Here is a 21,248-nt window from a genome sequence, read left to right as displayed (position 1 = left end):
GAATACATTCATTAGGCCCTAATCTATGGATGTCACATGACTGGGAATACATTCATTAGGCCCTAATCTATGGATTTCACGACTGGGAATACATTCATTAGGCCCTAATCTATGGATTTCACATGACTGGGAATACATTCATTAGGCCCTAATCTATGGATTTCACATGACTGGGAATACATTCATTAGGCCCTAATCTATGGATTTCACATGACTGGGAATACATTCATTAGGCCCTAATCTATGGATTTCACATGACTGGGAATACATTCATTAGGCCCTAATCTATGGATTTCACGACTGGGAATACATTCATTAGGCCCTAATCTATGGATTTCACATGACTGGGAATACATTCATTAGGCCGTAATCTATGGATTTCACGACTGGGAATACATTCATTAGGCCCTAATCTATGGATTTCACATGACTGGGAATACATTCATTAGGCCCTAATCTATGGATTTCACATGACTGGGAATACATTCATTAGGCCCTAATCTATGGATGTCACGACTGGGAATACATTCATTAGGCCCTAATCTATGGATTTCACGACTGGGAATACATTCATTAGGCCCTAATCTATGGATTTCACATGACTGGGAATACATTCATTAGGCCCCAATCTATGGATTTCACATGACTGGGAATACATTCATTAGGCCCTAATCTATGGATTTCACATGACTGGGAATACATTCATTAGGCCCTAATCTATGGATTTCACATGACTGGGAATACATTCATTAGGCCCTAATCTATGGATTTCACATGACTGGGAATACATTCATTAGGCCCTAATCTATGGATTTCACATGACTGGGAATACATTCATTAGGCCCTAATCTATGGATTTCACATGACTGGGAATATATTCATTAGGCCCTAATCTATGGATGTCACATGACCGGGAATACATTCATTAGGCCCTAATCTATGGATGTCACATGACCGGGAATACATTCATTAGGCCCTAATCTATGGATTTCACATGACTGGGAATACATTCATTAGGCCCTAATCTATGGATTTCACATGACTGGGAATACATTCATTAGGCCCTAATCTATGGATTTCACGACTGGGAATACATTCATTAGGCCCTAATCTATGGATTTCACGACTGGGAATACATTCATTAGGCCCTAATCTATGGATTTCACGACTGGGAATACATTCATTAGGCCCTAATCTATGGATTTCACATGACTGGGAATACATTCATTAGGCCCTAATCTATGGATTTCACATGACTGGGAATACATTCATTAGGCCCTAATCTATGGATTTCACATGACTGGGAATACATTCATTAGGCCCTAATCTATGGATTTCACATGACTGGGAATACATTCATTAGGCCCTAATCTATGGATTTCACATGACTGGGAATACATTCATTAGGCCCTAATCTATGGATTTCACATGACTGGGAATACATTCATTAGGCCCTAATCTATGGATTTCACATGACTGGGAATACATTCATTAGGCCCTAATCTATGGATTTCACATGACTGGGAATACATTCATTAGGCCCTAATCTATGGATTTCACGACTGGGAATACATTCATTAGGCCCTAATCTATGGATTTCACGACTGGGAATACATTCATTAGGCCCTAATCTATGGATTTCACGACTGGGAATACATTCATTAGGCCCTAATCTATGGATTTCACATGACTGGGAATACATTCATTAGGCCCTAATCTATGGATTTCACGACTGGGAATACATTCATTATGCCCTAATCTATGGATTTCACGACTGGGAATACATTCATTAGGCCCTAATCTATGGATTTCACATGACTGGGAATACATTCATTAGGCCCTAATCTATGGATTTCACATGACTGGGAATACATTCATTATGCCCTAATCTATGGATTTCACATGACTGGGAATACATTCATTAGGCCCTAATCTATGGATTTCACGACTGGGAATACATTCATTAGGCCCTAATCTATGGATTTCACATGACTGGGAATACATTCATTAGGCCCTAATCTATGGATTTCACATGACTGGGAATACATTCATTAGGCCCTAATCTATGGATGTCACATGACTGGGAATACATTCATTAGGCCCTAATCTATGGATTTCACGACTGGGAATACATTCATTAGGCCCTAATCTATGGATTTCACATGACTGGGAATACATTCATTAGGCCCTAATCTATGGATTTCACATGACTGGGAATACATTCATTAGGCCCTAATCTATGGATTTCACATGACTGGGAATACATTCATTAGGCCCTGATCTATGGATTTCACATGACTGGGAATACATTCATTAGGCCCTAATCTATGGATTTCACATGACTGGGAATACATTCATTAGGCCCTAATCTATGGATTTCACATGACTGGGAATACATTCATTAGGTCCTAATCTAAGGATTTCACATGACTGGGAATACATTCATTAGGCCCTAATCTATGGATTTCACATGACTGGGAATACATTCATTAGGCCCTGATCTATGGATTTCACATGACTGGGAATACATTCATTAGGCCCTAATCTATGGATTTCACGACTGGGAATACATTCATTAGGCCCTAATCTATGGATGTCACATGACTGGGAATACATTCATTAGGCCCTAATCTATGGATTTCACATGACTGGGAATACATTCATTAGGCCCTAATCTATGGATTTCACGACTGGGAATATATTCATTAGGCCCTAATCTATGGATTTCACATGACCGGGAATACATTCATTAGGCCCTAATCTATGGATTTCACGACTGGGAATATATTCATTAGGCCCTAATCTATGGATTTCACGACTGGGAATACATTCATTAGGCCCTAATCTATGGATTTCACGACTGGGAATACATTCATTAGGCCCTAATCTATGGATGTCACATGACTGGGAATACATTCATTAGGCCCTAATCTATGGATTTCACATGACTGGGAATATATTCATTAGGCCCTAATCTATGGATTTCACATGACTGGGAATACATTCATTAGGCCCTAATCTATGGATTTCACGACTGGGAATACATTCATTAGGCCCTAATCTATGGATTTCACATGACTGGGAATACATTCATTAGGCCCTAATCTATGGATTTCACATGACTGGGAATACATTCATTAGGCCCTAATCTATGGATTTCACATGACTGGGAATACATTCATTAGGCCCTAATCTATGGATTTCACATGACTGGGAATACATTCATTAGGCCCTAATCTATGGATTTCACATGACTGGGAATACATTCATTAGGCCCTAATCTATGGATTTCACATGACTGGGAATACATTCATTAGGCCCTAATCTATGGATTTCACATGACTGGGAATACATTCATTAGGCCCTAATCTATGGATTTCACATGACTGGGAATACATTCATTAGGCCCTAATCTATGGATTTCACATGACTGGGAATACATTCATTAGGCCCTAATCTATGGATGTCACATGACTGGGAATACATTCATTAGGCCCTAATCTATGGATTTCACATGACTGGGAATACATTCATTAGGCCCTAATCTATGGATTTCACATGACTGGGAATACATTCATTAGGCCCTAATCTATGGATTTCACATGACTGGGAATACATTCATTAGGCCCTAATCTATGGATTTCACATGACTGGGAATACATTCATTAGGCCCTAATCTATGGATTTCACATGACTGGGAATACATTCATTAGGCCCTAATCTATGGATTTCACATGACTGGGAATACATTCATTAGGCCCTAATCTATGGATGTCACATGACTGGGAATACATTCATTAGGCCCTAATCTATGGATTTCACATGACTGGGAATACATTCATTAGGCCCTAATCTATGGATGTCACATGACTGGGAATACATTCATTAGGCCCTAATCTATGGATGTCACATGACTGGGAATACATTCATTAGGCCCTAATCTATGGATTTCACGACTGGGAATACATTCATTAGGCCCTAATCTATGGATTTCACATGACTGGAAATACATTCATTAGGCCCTAATCTATGGATTTCACATGACTGGAAATGCATTCATTAGGCCCTGATCTATGGATTTCACGACTGGGAATACATTCATTAGGCCCTAATCTATGGATTTCACATGACTGGGAATACATTCATTAGGCCCTAATCTATGGATTTCACATGACTGGGAATACATTCATTAGGCCCTAATCTATGGATGTCACATGACTGGGAATACATTCATTAGGCCCTAATCTATGGATTTCACATGACTGGGAATACATTCATTAGGCCCTAATCTATGGATTTCACATGACTGGGAATACATTCATTAGGCCCTAATCTATGGATTTCACATGACTGGGAATACATTCATTAGGCCCTAATCTATGGATGTCACATGACTGGGAATACATTCATTAGGCCCTAATCTATGGATTTCACATGACTGGGAATACATTCATTAGGCCCTAATCTATGGATTTCACATGACTGGGAATACATTCATTAGGCCCTAATCTATGGATTTCACGACTGGGAATACATTCATTAGGCCCTAATCTATGGATGTCACATGACTGGGAATACATTCATTAGGCCCTAATCTATGGATGTCACATGACTGGGAATACATTAATTAGGCCCTAATCTATGGATTTCACATGACTGGGAATACATTCATTAGGCCCTAATCTATGGATGTCACATGACTGGAAATACATTCATTAGGCCCTAATCTATGGATGTCACATGACTGGGAATACATTCATTAGGCCCTAATCTATGGATGTCACATGACTGGGAATACATTAATTAGGCCCTAATCTATGGATTTCACATGACTGGGAATACATTAATTAGGCCCTAATCTATGGATGTCACATGACTGGGAATACATTCATTAGGCCCTAATCTATGGATGTCACATGACTGGGAATACAGATACGCATCTGTTGATCTCAGATCTTTGTTGTGTTTTGTTGTAAATGTAGGGGCTTGGATCAGAAAACCAGTCAGTATCTGGTATGCATCGTGCAGCGTGACATCTCCTTCACACAGAGTTGATCAGGCTGTGGATTTTTGTCCCACTCCTCTTCAATGGCTGTGCGAAGTTGGAAATATGGCGGCAACTTGAACATGCTGTCGATCCAGAGCATCCAAAACGAGGGTGACCCTACCAGCTGTCAAATCCTTGCTTCCTCCGTCCTCGTCTCCTCCAATGCTCTTTGAGAGGGAGGTGAGGAATGGGAAATGGAAGAATCAGGACAGAGGATTCAATAATTAAGGCTAGTAATGTTTGCAGATCCAGCCTTAAAAGTACCACAAAGATTTTGGAAACCTCCCCCCCCTGAACGTTTTACCTCTAAACACACCCCTGAAGAGGTGGTGGTGAAAAATGGTGTTGGGTGAAGTTGCGCCATAGATGCTGATCTTGGGTCAGTTTGACATTTTCCCCACTAATGGTTAGGGGAAGGACTGGGGAAGGGAAAGCTGATCCTAGATCAGTACCTAGGGGAAACTTCACACCGGAGCATTGAGATATCATGACTCGTGGGTCCCATGTTTTACACACATTGTTGTTGTTTATTTTCGAAACAGTTTGCAGTTTTCCCAAACAAAAACTGATATTTATGCAAAGAAAATTTTAAAAAAATAATAATAACCGAACATGCTTTTAAAAGGTATATTTGTAAATGTTTCTTCCATGGTATCATCATTTTTTGGGGGGGGGGGGGAGAAAACACCATTTGGGTCCCTGCACACACACACACACACACACACACACACACACAGTGTTCATTAAGCTTGAAGGTGATGAATAGAGCTGGTTGGTTTATGTACACAGACAGATAACGTGCATACAGTGTAGGTGTGTTGGGGTCAGAGTGATACATTCCTGGTTGAGATGAATGAACGAAGGGTGTTACTACTATACCATGTTGTACTGAACTACACCTGCTGAGATAAATCACACGTCAGTGTGACACAGGGCTGGGCTCAGTTTCATCCTTACTCATTCCACTCTTAGTTTTCTATGAGTGCTTTTGGAAGAACTTCTGGCTTCTTAAAGATGTCCCAGGAGAGGTCCTCCTCACGAGACAGAAGGTACAGAGATTATTCCACAGCCTGAAGAGGACCCCAACCCTGCTGTAAATGATAACCATCTCTAGGACGACAGAATGAGAGCCAACCAGACTAGAGAGAAGGGTAATAATGAGATGAAGTCTGTCTAATAGAATGTCGTTAGGTCATATCAGATGTTTTCCATGACTACAAGATGAGTAAGGTAGCAGCCACATGATTAAATATCCCAAAGGGAAATATTTTCCCTATATATAGTGCACTACTTTAGACCAGAGCCCTATTCCCTATATAGTGCACTACTTTAGACCAGAGCCCTATTCCCTATATAGTGCACTACTTTAGACCAGAGCTCTATTCCCTATATAGTGCACTACTATAGACCATAGCCCTATTCCCTATATAGTGCACTACTATAGACCATAGCCCTATTCCCTATATAGTGCACTATTATAGACCAGAGCCATATTCCCTATATAGTGCACTACTTTAGACCAGGGCCCTATTCCCTATATAGTGCACTACTATAGACCAGAGCCCTATTCCCTATATAGTGCACTACTTTAGACCAGAACCCTGTGCATTGCACTTAACAGGGAACAGGCTACCAATTGATACACATCCAATGTCAACAGACACAACAGGATCCCGGGTTAACAGAAAACAAGCTTGTTGATATTCCAAACCATGGTGTCAGTTAACAGATTAAATAACAGAAGCCCTGGTACGTATACCTGTATACAGTGGTAATAGATCTTCCAAAGCCTCCCACCCTGTCCCATCACCAACCCAGCTCCCCGTAAACCCAGATACAAAAAGACAATCCAAGGTCCCAAAAGAAGCCAGTTATCCAGAGCAGGTAGAAGGTAGACAGCACTGGAACTAGCAGGTACTAACTCAGTAAGAGGACCCGACAACAGGGGCTATGTGACCGGAAAACTGGCTAGCCACAACACCTTCAGACAGCAAGACATAATACATTCAGGTTATCCCAAATGGCCCCCTACTCCATATGCAGTGCACTACTTTAGACCAGGGTCTGTAGGGCTGTGATCCAAGCAGTCCACTACATAGAGAATAAGCAGACATTTGGGACCTAGTTTCAGAGTTTAGTCAGGTGGTATGAACTGCCACTGGTCAACACCAGGGATGTGTTTAGTAGGGTGCAACACTGAACACCACCCCGGGCGCTGCCCTCCTGAACACCACCCGGGCGCTGCCCTCCTGAACACCACCCGGGCGCTGCCCTCCTGAACACCACCCGGGGCGCTGCCCTCCTGAACACCACCCGGGCGCTGCCCTCCTGAACACCACCCGGGCGCTGCCCTCCTGAACACCACCCGGGCGCTGCCCTCCTGAACACCACCCGGGCGCTGCCCTCCTGAACACCACCACTGCAGTTACATCCCCAGTAATGCTTATGAAGATGCTGATGGATGAGTCAGGTTTTCCTTGTGTAGGCCCCATATACTAACATGTTACCAACTAATATACACCAGACATGGTTAAACAGAGGTGGAGATAGCAGAGAAAGATCAGAAAGGGGGAGAGATGGAGGGAGAGATCAGAAAAGGGGAGAGACAGAGAGGGAGAGATCAGAAAAGGGGAGAGACAGAGAGGGAGAGATCAGAAAAGGGGAGAGACAGAGAGGGAGAGATCAGAAAAGGGGAGAGACAGAGGGAGAGATCAGAAAAGGGGAGAGACAGAGAGGGAGAGATCAGAAAAGGGGAGAGACGGAGAGGGAGAGATCAGAAAAGGGGAGAGACAGAGAGGGAGAGATCAGAAAAGGGGAGAGACAGAGAGGGAGAGATCAGAAAAGGGGAGAGACAGAGAGGGAGAGATCAGAAAAGGGGAGAGACAGAGGGAGAGATCAGAAAAGGGGAGAGACAGAGAGGGAGAGATCAGAAAAGGGGAGAGACGGAGAGGGAGAGATCAGAAAAGGGGAGAGACAGAGAGGGAGAGATCAGAAAAGGGGAGAGACAGAGAGGGAGAGATCAGAAAAGGGGAGAGACAGAGAGGGAGAGATCAGAAAAGGGGAGAGACAGAGAGGGAGAGATCAGAAAAGGGGAGAGACAGAGAGGGAGAGATCAGAAAAGGGGAGAGACAGAGAGGGAGAGATCAGAAAAGGGGAGAGACAGAGGGAGAGATCAGAAAAGGGGAGAGACGGAGAGGGAGAGATCAGAAAAGGGGAGAGACAGAGAGGGAGAGATCAGAAAAGGGGAGAGACAGAGAGGGAGAGATCAGAAAAGGGGAGAGACAGAGAGGGAGAGATCAGAAAAGGGGAGAGAGAGAGGGAGAGATCAGAAAAGGGGAGAGACAGAGAGGGAGAGATCAGAAAAGGGGAGAGACAGAGGGAGAGATCAGAAAAGGGGAGAGACGGAGGGAGAGATCAGAAAAGGGGAGAGACAGAGGGAGAGATCAGAAAAGGGGAGAGATGGAGGGAGAGATCAGAAAAGGGGAGAGACGGAGGGAGAGATCAGAAAAGGGGAGAGACGGAGGGAGAGATCAGAAAAGGGGAGAGACGGAGGGAGAGATCAGAAAAGGGGAGAGACAGAGAGGGAGAGATCAGAAAAGGGGAGAGGTGGAGGGAGAGATCAGAAAAGGGGAGAGACAGAGGGAGAGATCAGAAAAGGGGAGAGACAGAGAGGGAGATATCAGAAAAGGGGAGAGACAGAGAGGGAGAGATCAGAAAAGGGGAGAGACGGAGAGGGAGAGATCAGAAAAGGGGAGAGACAGAGAGGGAGAGATCAGAAAAGGGGAGAGACAGAGAGGGAGAGATCAGAAAAGGGGAGAGACGGAGAGTGTGAGTCCATAGTGTCCATTAGACACCTAGTCCTCCTGGCAGGTCTCATCCAAATGGAAACCTATTCCCTCCTGACACTACCCTGGGACACTACCCTGGGACACTACCCAGGGACATAGGGAATACGGTATCATTCGGTCTACCTCCCCCCGGCGTACTCCAGGCGGTCTACCTCCCCCCGGCGTACTCCAGGCGGTCTACCCCCCCCCCCCGGCGTACTCCAGGCGGTCTACCCCCCCAGGCGTACTCCAGGCGGTCTACCCCCCCAGGCGTACTCCAGGCGGTCTACCCCCCCAGGCGTACTCCAGGCGGTCTACCCCCCCAGGCGTACTCCAGGCGGTCTACCCCCCCAGGCGTACTCCAGGCGGTCTACCCCCCCAGGCGTACTCCAGGCGGTCTACCCCCCCAGGCGTACTCCAGGCGGTCTACCCCCCCAGGCGTACTCCAGGCGGTCTACCCCCCCAGGTGTACTCCAGGCGGTCTACCCCCCCAGGCGTACTCCAGGCGGTCTACCCCCCCAGGCGTACTCCAGGCGGTCTACCCCCCCAGGTGTACTCCAGGCGGTCTACCCCCCCAGGTGTACTCCAGGCGGTCTACCCCCCAGGTGTACTCCAGGCGGTCTACCCCCCAGGTGTACTCCAGGCGGTCTACCCCCCAGCTGTACTCCAGGCGGTCTACCCCCCAGCTGTACTCCAGGCGGTCTACCCCCCAGGTGTACTCCAGGCGGTCTACCCCCCAGGTGTACTCCAGGCGGTCTACTTGTGCTCCTTGGTGGGGGCGAAGTACAGCTCCATGGGCTTGTTCACCTTCCAGTACTTCTCACTGACAAGCTCCAGAGAAAAAGACCCGTTCAGCACCTAGAGGACCGACAGAGAGCATTGACTGATTTATTGTCTTTCAGGAAGACATTCTTTCCACACTTTATTAGTTGCATTATATACACAAGCTCACCTGGGTGACCAGTGATTAGACGCAACACTAGGCTAAAGGTCACCTGGGTGACCAGTGATTAGACGCAACACTAGGCTAAAGGTCACCTGGGTGACCAGTGATTAGACGCAACACTAGGCTAAAGCTCACTTGGGTGACCAGTGATTAGACGCAACACTAGGCTAAAGCTCACCTGGGTGACCAGTGATTAGACGCAACACTAGGCTAAAGGTCACCTGTGTGACAACTAGTGTGTGTGCCTATTTGAAGTTCGTCTTGTGACCGTCTAATTAGTATAGCATCGTATAGAATTAGCATAACATTGAATTAGTACAGTATAGAATTAGCATAGTATAGAATAAAAGCATAGCATTAGTATAGTATAGAATTAGTATAGAATTAGCATAGTACAGAATTAGTATAGCACATAATTAGTATAGTATTAGTTTAGAATTAGCATAGCATAGCTTTAGCATAGCATTAGCACAGTATAGTATAGAATTCGTAGATTATATAATTAGTATAGTATTAATATCGAATTAGCATAGTATACAATTATAGCATAGAATTTGTACAGAATTAGTATAGTATAGAATTAGCACAGCGGAGTATCAGTAGAGTATTAGTATAGTATATAATTAGTATAGCATTAGAATATAATTAGTATAGTATAGAATTAGCACAGCATTGTATTGTTAGAGGGTTAGTATAGTATATAATTAGTATAGTAAAGAATTACCATAGCATAGTATTAGTGGAGTATTAGTATAGAATTAGTACCGTATTAGTATAGCATTAGAATATAATTAGTATAGCACTAGTACAGTATAAAATTAGTATGGTACATGTATAGTATTAGTATAGCAAAGAAGTATTATAGTATAGAGTTAGTATAGTGTTAGTAGTGCTGGTGTAGTATAGAATTTGCATAGAATTAGTACTAGTATAGTATGAGCGTAGATTTAGCATAGTATTAGCATCGTATTAGCATAGTGTTAGTGTGGCATCGCATGGTATTAGTATAGTATTGGTATAGTATGGAAATTGTATAGTATTTGTGTAGTACTAGCATAGCAGTAGTATAGTATGAGGTTAGTATCATATTAGTATAGTAAAGTATTCATATGGTATTAGTATAGCATAAGTATAATATTAGTATAGTATTGGTATTAGTATAGTATAAGTGTAGTATAGCATAGCACTACTATAGTGGCCATATAGTATAGTATTAGCGTAGTATAGTATCAGTGTAGTATAGTATGTATTTGTGTGGTATAGCATAGCATATTATGGTGTTAGTGCAGTATAGCATAGTATAGTATTAGCATAGTATTGTATAGTCTGGCATTTGTGTAGTATAGCATCGTGTAGTATTAGTATAGTATAGTGTTAGTGTAGCATAGCATCAGTGTAGTATAGTATTGTATTAGTGTGGTGTAGTATGGTATGGTATAGTATTAATGTAGTTTTAGTATAATATTGGTATTAGTATGGTATTAGAATAGTATCAGTGCAGCATTAGTATAGTGTTAGTGTAGTATTAGTATAGCACTGGTACAGTATTGGTATAGCGTGGTATAGTATTAGCATACTACTAGAATAGTACTTGTACATTATTAGTACAGTATAAGTATCAGTACAGTATTAGTTTAGAATAGCAGTAGCATAGTATTAGTATAAGTATAGTGATATCATGGTATTCGTATAGTATTAGCACAGTTCTAGTATAGAATATTATTAGTAGTAGCATAAGTATGGTATTAGCATAGTACAAGTATAGTATTAGGATAGTCGAGGTATAGTATTAGCATGGTATTAGTATAGTATTAGTATAGTATTAGCATGGTATTAGTATGGTATTAGCATAGCACTAGTATAGTATTAGCATAGAATAGTATTAGCACAGTATTAGCATGGTATAAGTATAGTATTAGTATGGTATAGTATTAGCATAGTTTAAGTATAGTATTAGAATGGTATAGTATTAACATAGTTTAAGTATAGTATTAGTATGGTATAGTATTAGCATAGTTTAAGTATAGTATTAGTATGGTACAGTATTAGCATAGTATAAGTATAGTATTAGTTTTAGTACAGTATTAGTATAGTATAATTATAGTATTAGTATGGTATATTATTAGCATAGTATAAGTATAGTATTAGTATGGTACAGTATTAGTACAGTATAAGTATAGTATTAGCATGGCATAGTATTAGTACAGTATAAGTACAGTATTAGTATGGTATAGTATTAGCATAGTATTAGTATGGTACAGTATTAGCATAGTATAAGTATAGAATAGTATTATCACAGTATTAGCATAGTATAAGTATAGTATTAGTATGGTGTAGCATTAGTATAGTATTAGTATGGTATAGTATTAGCATAGTATTAGTATGGTACAGTATTAGTATAGTATAAGTATAGAATAGTATTAGCACAGTATTAGTATAGTATTAGCACAGTATAAGTATAGTATTAGCATGGTACAGTATTAGTATAAGTATAGTATTAGTATGGTATAGTATTAGTATACGTATAGTATTGGTATGGTATAGTATTAGTACAGTATTAGCATATTTTAAGTATAGTATAGTATTAGTACAGTATCAGCATAGTATAAGTATAGTATTAGTATGGTATAGTATTAGTATGGTATTAGTATTAGCATAGTATAAGTATAGTATTAGTATGGCATAGTACAAGTATAGTATTAGTATGGCATAGTATTGGTATGGTATAGTATTAGTACAGTATAAGTATAGTATTAGCATGGTATAGTATTAGCAAAGCATAAGTATAGTATTAGCATAGAATAGTATTAGCATACTATACGTATAGTATTAGTATGGTATAGTATTAACGTAGTATAAGTATAGTATTAGTATGGTATAGTATTAGCATAGTATTAGTATGGCATAGTATTAGCATAGTATAGGTACAGTATTAGTATGGCATATTATTAGCATAGTATAAGTATGGTATAGTATTAGCATGGTATAGTACTAGTATAGTATTAGCATGGTATAGTATTAGCATAGTATAAGTATAGTATCAGTATGGTATAGTATTAGTATAGTATAAGTATAGTATTAGCATGGTATAGTATTAGCAAAGCATAGTATAGTATTAGCATCGAATAGTATTAGCATAGTATTAGCATACTATATGTATAGTATTAGCATAGCATTAGTATAGTATTAGCATAGAATAGTATTAGTACAGTATTAGCATAGAATAGTATTAGTACAGTATTAGCATAGTATAAGTATAGTATTAGTATGGTACAGTATTAGCATAGTTCAAGTATAGTATTAGTATGGTACAGTATTAGCATAGTATAAGTACAGTATTAGCATAGTATAAGTATAGTATTAGTATGGTATAAGCATAGTATAAGTATAGTATTCGTATGGTATAGTATTAGCATAGCATTAGTATAGTATCAGCATAGAATAGTATTAGCAGTATTAGCATAGTATTAGTATGGCATAGTATTAGCATAGCATTAGTACAGTATTAGCATAGAATAGTATTAGTACAGTATTAGCATAGAATAGTATTCGTACAGTATTAGAATAGCATAAGTATGGTATAGTATTAGCATAGTTTAAGTATAGTATTAGTATGATATAGTATTAGCATAGTATTAGTATAGTATAAGTATAGTAAAGTATTAGTGTATAGTATAAGCATAGTTTTCTGCCCGTTCCCAAAATCGTTTGGCTATTTGGCGTGCGTAAAGTTAGCCGCTAAAGCTTGGACTGCCAGAAGGCCTAAAATAAAGAACAACCTCCATGTAGCCTATAGACATTAATTGCAAAATAATTATTTATGGTCTGAAGGTATTGTTTTCTCGTCATTGTAGTAGTAGTAATATATCGTATCAGAACTGGCCGTTGGCTGTAGGGATATAAATGGTGTATTGTCGTAGTATTTGTAGTAATATATTGTATCATTACCGTGAACTGGCCGTTGGCTGTAGGGATATAAATGGTGTATTGTTTCTCTGAGGCAGCGTCTACATTGACAGGGCTGGCCTCTCCGTTCTTCCTCAGTTCCTCCAGAGCCAGACGCACAGCCAGGTACTTAGACAGGTGGTCCACTGTGGCGTTACCCGACGTCTTGATGTACCTGGGAACAAACTCAACACTACCACACACAGAGTTGCATTAGTAGACTTCTTGATGAACCTGGGCACTAACTCAATAGCACAACACATTACCTGAGGCCTAGAAAGATATACACACACATACACTTTCACTATCGAAACTTTCCCCATATAAACATCCACAAGTAGTCGCACTGTTTTTCAGATAGGATTCAAATACACAGGCCTACGCAGATTAGAAGACACGGGCCTACGCAGATTAGAAGACCCAGGCCTACGCAGATTAGAAGACCCAGGCCTACGCAGATTAGAAGACCCAGGCCTACGCAGATTAGAAGACCCAGGCCTACGCAGATTAGAAGACCCAGGCCTACGCAGATTAGAAGACCCAGGCCTACGCAGATTAGAAGACCCAGGCCTACGCAGATTAGAAGACCCAGGCCTACGCAGATTAGAAGACCCGGGCCTACGCAGATTAGAAGACCCGGGCCTACGCAGATTAGAAGACCCGGGCCTACGCAGATTAGAAGACCCGGGCCTACGCAGATTAGAAGACCCGGGCCTACGCAGATTAGAAGACCCAGGCCTACGCAGATTAGAAGACCCAGGCCTACGCAGATTAGAAGAGACAGGCCTACGCAGATTAGAAGACCCAGGCCTACGCAGATTAGAAGACCCAGGCCTACGCAGATTAGAAGACACAGGCCTACGCAGATTAGAAGACCCAGGCCTACGCAGATTAGAAGACCTAGGCCTACGCAGATTAGAAGACCTAGGCCTACGCAGATTAGAAGACCTAGGCCTACGCAGATTAGAAGACCTAGGCCTACGCAGATTATAACACCCGGGCCTACGCAGATTATAACACCCGGGCCTACGCAGATTATAACACCCGGGCCTACGCAGATTATAACACCCGGGCCTACGCAGATTATAACACCCGGGCCTACGCAGATTAGAAGACCCGGGCCTACGCAGATTAGAAGACCCGGGCCTACGCAGATTAGAAGACCCGGGCCTACGCAGATTATAACACCCGGGCCTACGCAGATTATAACACCCGGGCCTACGCAGATTATAACACCCGGGCCTACGCAGATTATAACACCCGGGCCTACGCAGATTATAACACCCGGGCCTACGCAGATTATAACACCCGGGCCTACGCAGATTATAACACCCGGGCCTACGCAGATTATAACACCCGGGCCTACGCAGATTATAACACCCGGGCCTACGCAGATTATAACACCCGGGCCTACGCAGATTAGAAGACCAACACTACTTCAGTCATTCTAAATATGTAAAGGTGCACTAAACAGAAATCGCTCTGCCAATAATTGGTTGCTAAAAATTCTAATAGTTAATCTCATTTCAGTTTGTAGCATCTAAACTGCTGTGAAATATATTTTCCATAAGCTAAAATATTGCATTTTCAGCAGTTTGAAGCTGGTGTACAAAATCGAAAATAACAGACAAAATACAAAATTTAACGAGAAGCATAGAAATAGAGCACATAGAACACATCTACCGCTTCTCAGACTTGCTTTCATTGAGACTTTTGGTCGCCCAAAAATTTACATAATGCAGATTCTGCACCTGGAACAAACCACCTATCCTGTATCCCACTCAGCCTCAGAGACCCACCTGGTCTGCACGGTGTCCTCCTTGTCCATGAGCGTAGGATGAGGACAGAACACCAGTTCTATCTCGCTGGCTCCGTCCATGGCCACGTCCCCTCCCCCTCCGTTCTCTGTAGCGTTGTCCATGTCCAGACCAGAGTCATCTGACGTCTTGGTACGCTTGATGCTTGGCCCCGCCTCCTGCTTTGATTGATAGGATTATTTTAATTGGGGGGGGGGGGGGGGAGATGCGCTGAACACAACCCAGGGCATAAAATGTTAAAGTGATGAGATGCTTTAACGAGGAAAGACACACTGACTGGATATCCTGCTGTTATATTCCTGGTGTCATTTACTCAACCAAACGGACATTTGTATGCATTTACAGCCCCACGTTACAACAAAACATCTATACCCCCCGCTTCACAAAGGAAGAGATCTGAAATGGAAAATGAAAAGTATATAACACGCAACATATACACACAATACATGACTATTACCCTGCACGCTGCCCATCCATATACACAATACATTACTATTACCCTGCACATTACCCATCCCATATACACAATACATTACTATTACCCTGCACGCTGCCCATGTCATATACACAATACATGACTATTACCCTGCACACTGCCCATGTCATATACACAATACATGACTATTACCCTGCACACTGCCCATGTCATATACACAATACATTACTATTACCCTGCACGCTGCCCATGTCATATACACAATACATTACTATTACCCTGCACGCTGCCCATGTCATATACACAATACATGACTATTACCCTGCACGCTGCCCATGTCATATACACAATACATGACTATTACCCTGCACGCTGCCCATCCCATATACACAATACATGACTATTACCCTGCACGCTGCCCATGTCATATACACAATACATGACTATTACCCTGCACGCTGCCCATGTCATATACACAATACATGACTATTACCCTGCACACTGCCCATGTCATATACACAATACATGACTATTACCCTGCACGCTGCCCATGTCATATACACAATACATGACTATTACCCTGCACGCTGCCCATGTCATATACACAATACATGACTATTACCCTGCACGCTGCCCATGTCATATACACAATACATGACTATTACCCTGCACGCTGCCCATGTCATATACACAATACATGACTATTACCCTGCACGCTGCCCATGTCATATACACAATACATGACTATTACCCTGCACGCTGCCCATGTCATATACACAATACATGACTATTACCCTGCACACTGCCCATGTCATATACACAATACATGACTATTACCCTGCACGCTGCCCATGTCATATACACAATACATGACTATTACCCTGCACACTGCCCACGTCATATACACAATACATGACTATTACCCTGCACACTGCCCACGTCATATACACAATACATGACTAATACCCTGCACACTGCCCATGTCATAGACACAATACATGACTATTACCCTGCACACTGCCCACGTCATATACACAATACATTACTATTACCCTGCACACTGCCCACGTCATATACACAATACATGACTATTACCCTGCACACTGCCCATGTCATAGACACAATACATGACTATTACCCTGCACACTGCCCACGTCATATACACAATACATTACTATTACCCTGCACACGTCATATACACAATACATGACTATTACCCTGCACACTGCCCATGTCATATACACAATACATGACTATTACCCTGCACACTGCCCATGTCATATACACAATACATGACTATTACCCTGCACACTGCCCACGTCATATACACAATACATGACTATTACCCTGCACACTGCCCATGTCATATACACAATACATGACTATTACCCTGCACACTGCCCACGTCATATACACAATACATGACTATTACCCTGCACACTGCCCATGTCATATACACAATACATGACTATTACCCTGCACACTGCCCATGTCATATACACAATACATGACTATTACCCTGCACGCTGCCCATGTCATATACACAATACATTACTATTACCCTGCACACTGCCCACGTCATATACACAATACATGACTATTACCCTGCACACTGCCCACGTCATATACACAATACATGACTATTACCCTGCACACTGCCCACGTCATATACACAATACATGACTATTACCCTGCACACTGCCCATGTCATATACACAATACATGACTATTACCCTGCACGCTGCCCATGTCATATACACAATACATGACTATTACCCTGCACGCTGCCCATGTCATATACACAATACATGACTATTACCCTGCACACTGCCCACGTCATATACACAATACATGACTATTACCCTGCACACTGCCCACGTCATATACACAATACATGACTATTACCCTGCACACTGCCCACGTCATATACACAAAACATGACTATTACCCTGCACACTGCCCATGTCATATACATAATACATGACTATTACCCTGCACGCTGCCCATGTCATATACACAATACATGACTAATACCCTGCACGCTGCCCATCCCATAGACACAATACATGACTATTACCCTGCACGCTGCCCATGTCATAAACACAATACATGACTATTACCCTGCACGCTGCCCATGTCATATACACAACACATGACTATTACCCTGCACACTGCCCACGTCATATACACAATACATGACTATTACCCTGCACACTGCCCATGTCATATACACAATACATGACTATTACCCTGCACACTGCCCATGTCATAGACACAATACATGACTATTACCCTGCACGCTGCCCATGTCATATACACAATACATGACTATTACCCTGCACGCTGCCCATGTCATATACACAATACATGACTATTACCCTGCACGCTGCCCATGTCATATACACAATACATGACTATTACCCTGCACGCTGCCCATCCCATATACACAATACATGACTAATACCCTGCACGCTGCCCATCCCATAGACACAATACATTACTATTACCCTGCACGCTGCCCATCCCATAGACACAATACATTACTATTACCCTGCACATTACCCATCCCATATACACAATACATGACTAATACCCTGCACGCTGCCCATCCCATAGACACAATACATTACTATTACCCTGCACGCTGCCCATCCCATAGACACAATACATTACTATTACCCTGCACGCTGCCCATCCCATAGACACAATACATTACTATTACCCTGCACGCTGCACATCCCATAGACACAATACATTACTATTACCCTGCACATTACCCATCCCATATACACAATACATGACTATTACCCTGCACGCTGCCCATCCCATAGACACAATACATTACTATTACCCTGCACATTACCCATCCCATATACACAATACATGACTATTACCCTGCACATTACCCATTCATATACACAATACATGACTATTAGCCTGCACGCTGCCCATCCCATATACACAATACATTACTATTACCCTGCACACTGCCCATGTCATATACACAATACATGACTATTACCCTGCACACTGCCCATGTTATATACACAATACATGACTATTACCCTGCACGCTGCCCATGTCATATACACAATACATGACTATTACCCTGCACGCTGCCCATGTCATATACACAATACATTACTAATACCCTGCACATTACACATCCATATACACAATACATGACTATTACCCTGCACGCTGCCCATGTCATATACACAATACATTACTATTACCCTGCACATTACCCATCCCATAGACACAATACATTACTAATACCCTGCACATTACCCATCCCATATACACAATGCATTACTATTACCCTGCACATTACCCATTCCATTTCCACACAATACATTACTAACACCCTGCACGCTGCCCATCCCATACACACAATACATTACTATTACCCTGCACATTACCCATCCCATATACACAATACATTACTATTACCCTGCACATTACCCATCCCATATACACAATACATTACTATTACCCTGCACATTACCCATCCCATATATACAATACATTAACCCTGCACATTACCCATCCCAAATACACAATACATTACTATTACCCTGCACATTACCCATCCCATATATACAATACATTAACCCTGCACTTTACCCATCCCATATACACAATACATTACTAATACCCTGCACATTACCCATCCCATATACACAATACATTACTATTACCCTGCACATTACCCATCCCATATACACAATACATTACTAACACCCTGCACATTACCCATCCCATATACACAATACATTACTATTACCCTGCACATTACCCATCCCATATACACAATACATTACTAACACCCTGCACATTACCCATCCCATATACACAATACATTACTATTACCCTGCACGCTACCCATCCCATATACACAATACATTACTAACACCCTGCACATTACCCATCCCATATACACAATACATTACTATTACCCTGCACGCTACCCATGTCATAGACATTGTACACGTCTCATACAGACACATACATCCTACCCTTACACATTCTGTCAGTGGCCTGCTAACACAACTCCGCTTCACTGTTTTGGGCATTTGATAGACATGGGAATATGATTGTACGAATCCAGTCAGGTTTTCAATCAATCCTGGTTGGAGGAATCCGGATTGCCTGCTTTTTCCTGATACCAGGAATTTTCCAACCAGGATTTCAGATAAACCTGGGAATTCTGGGGACGTTACTGGCATTCTGCAACCCTACATGGGAATGTATTGTTTATTTCCTTTAACCTTTATTTAACTAGGCACGTCAGTTAAGAACAAATTCTTATTTACAATGACGGCCTACTGGGAAACAGTGGGTTAACTGCCTTGTTCAGGGGCAGAACGACTGGGGCAGATGAAGGAATGAAGGAGTGCTCATACCTGGTTGGAGTGGACGGAGGCATTGCTGCAGTGGGAGGAGTCACCATTGTCCTCCGCCCCGCTGCCGTTTTCCAGCTGGTGCTTCTTCCCTCGCTGCAGCCTGCAGTGACACCCAGTGGTGGGAGGAGGTCAGATTTAAATTCCATTTTATAAAGTAACATTCAATTTGACCATAGTTCTAGAAACATGTTTTAAATCATAGGGTAAGTTGTTCTGACCTTTGTGAGAAGACACCTAAATGGGAAAATGTTATTCCAATGAGATTAGCAGTGTAGTCACTGGTGGTGGTGGTGTATCTTGAGGCCCTCCTCGATGCTGTGGGTTAAGGGTTAGGGGTCAGGAGTTAAAGGTCAGAAGTCAGAGTACAGTACCTGTTCTTGGCTTGTATCTTGAGGCCCTCCTCGATGCTGTGGGACAGGGCCTGCTGGTTGTTGTGTTTGGAGATGCGGGCCAGAACCCTCTCCTGGTGGGCCTCGTACTCATCTCTGCTGGGGTAGATCTTACTGATGAGGGCATCAAAGTTAGGGTCCGGCCGCAGGGATCGCTTAGACACCAGCTTCTTTCTGCACGTAGGGCATTCCTTGTTGCTAGGGGGAACAGACAGACAGAGGTTAGAACTTCACCTGAGGTAATGATGTCCTGTGTCCTAAAGTGATCAGCAGTTGATCATGACGTTTGATATGGTTAGTAGACATAGACAACTGCAATACACCACAACTAGGATAGTCAACAGTAGCATGTGGTGGTGGTGGTGGTGTCAACAGTAGCATGTGGTGGTGGTGTCAACAGTAGCATGTGGTGGTGGTGGTGGTGGTGGTGGTGGT

The 21,248-nt window shown here is 42.3% G+C and overlaps 1 protein-coding gene across 3 annotated transcripts in view; it reads right to left on the bottom strand.

The window, feature by feature from the left end:
* Positions 1-5,553: 5,553 nt before the first annotated feature.
* Positions 5,554-21,248, bottom strand: part of LOC110508264 (E3 ubiquitin-protein ligase RING2) — a 32,054-nt gene continuing 16,359 nt past the window's right edge. For 2 of the 3 annotated variants that reach the window (XM_090226042.1, XM_036966722.2), the window contains exons 4-8: positions 20,796-21,011; positions 20,425-20,524; positions 15,565-15,743; positions 13,769-13,958; positions 5,554-9,732 (exon numbers count right to left, since the gene is read on the bottom strand). In XM_090226042.1, the coding sequence (XP_090082168.1) occupies positions 9,631-9,732; positions 13,769-13,958; positions 15,565-15,743; positions 20,425-20,524; positions 20,796-21,011 (787 nt within the window). In that variant the 3' untranslated portion in view covers positions 5,554-9,630. The remainder of the gene's footprint in view (positions 9,733-13,768; positions 13,959-15,564; positions 15,744-20,424; positions 20,525-20,795; positions 21,012-21,248) is intronic. The other variant, XM_036966723.2, reaches the window with a different exon arrangement.

The sequence above is a fragment of the Oncorhynchus mykiss genome, chromosome 28 (genome assembly GCF_057628025.1).
Source record: "Oncorhynchus mykiss isolate SJ-2025 chromosome 28, ASM5762802v1, whole genome shotgun sequence".
Lineage (NCBI taxonomy): Eukaryota > Metazoa > Chordata > Actinopteri > Salmoniformes > Salmonidae > Oncorhynchus > Oncorhynchus mykiss.
This window is presented reverse-complemented; position numbering and strand designations above follow the sequence as displayed.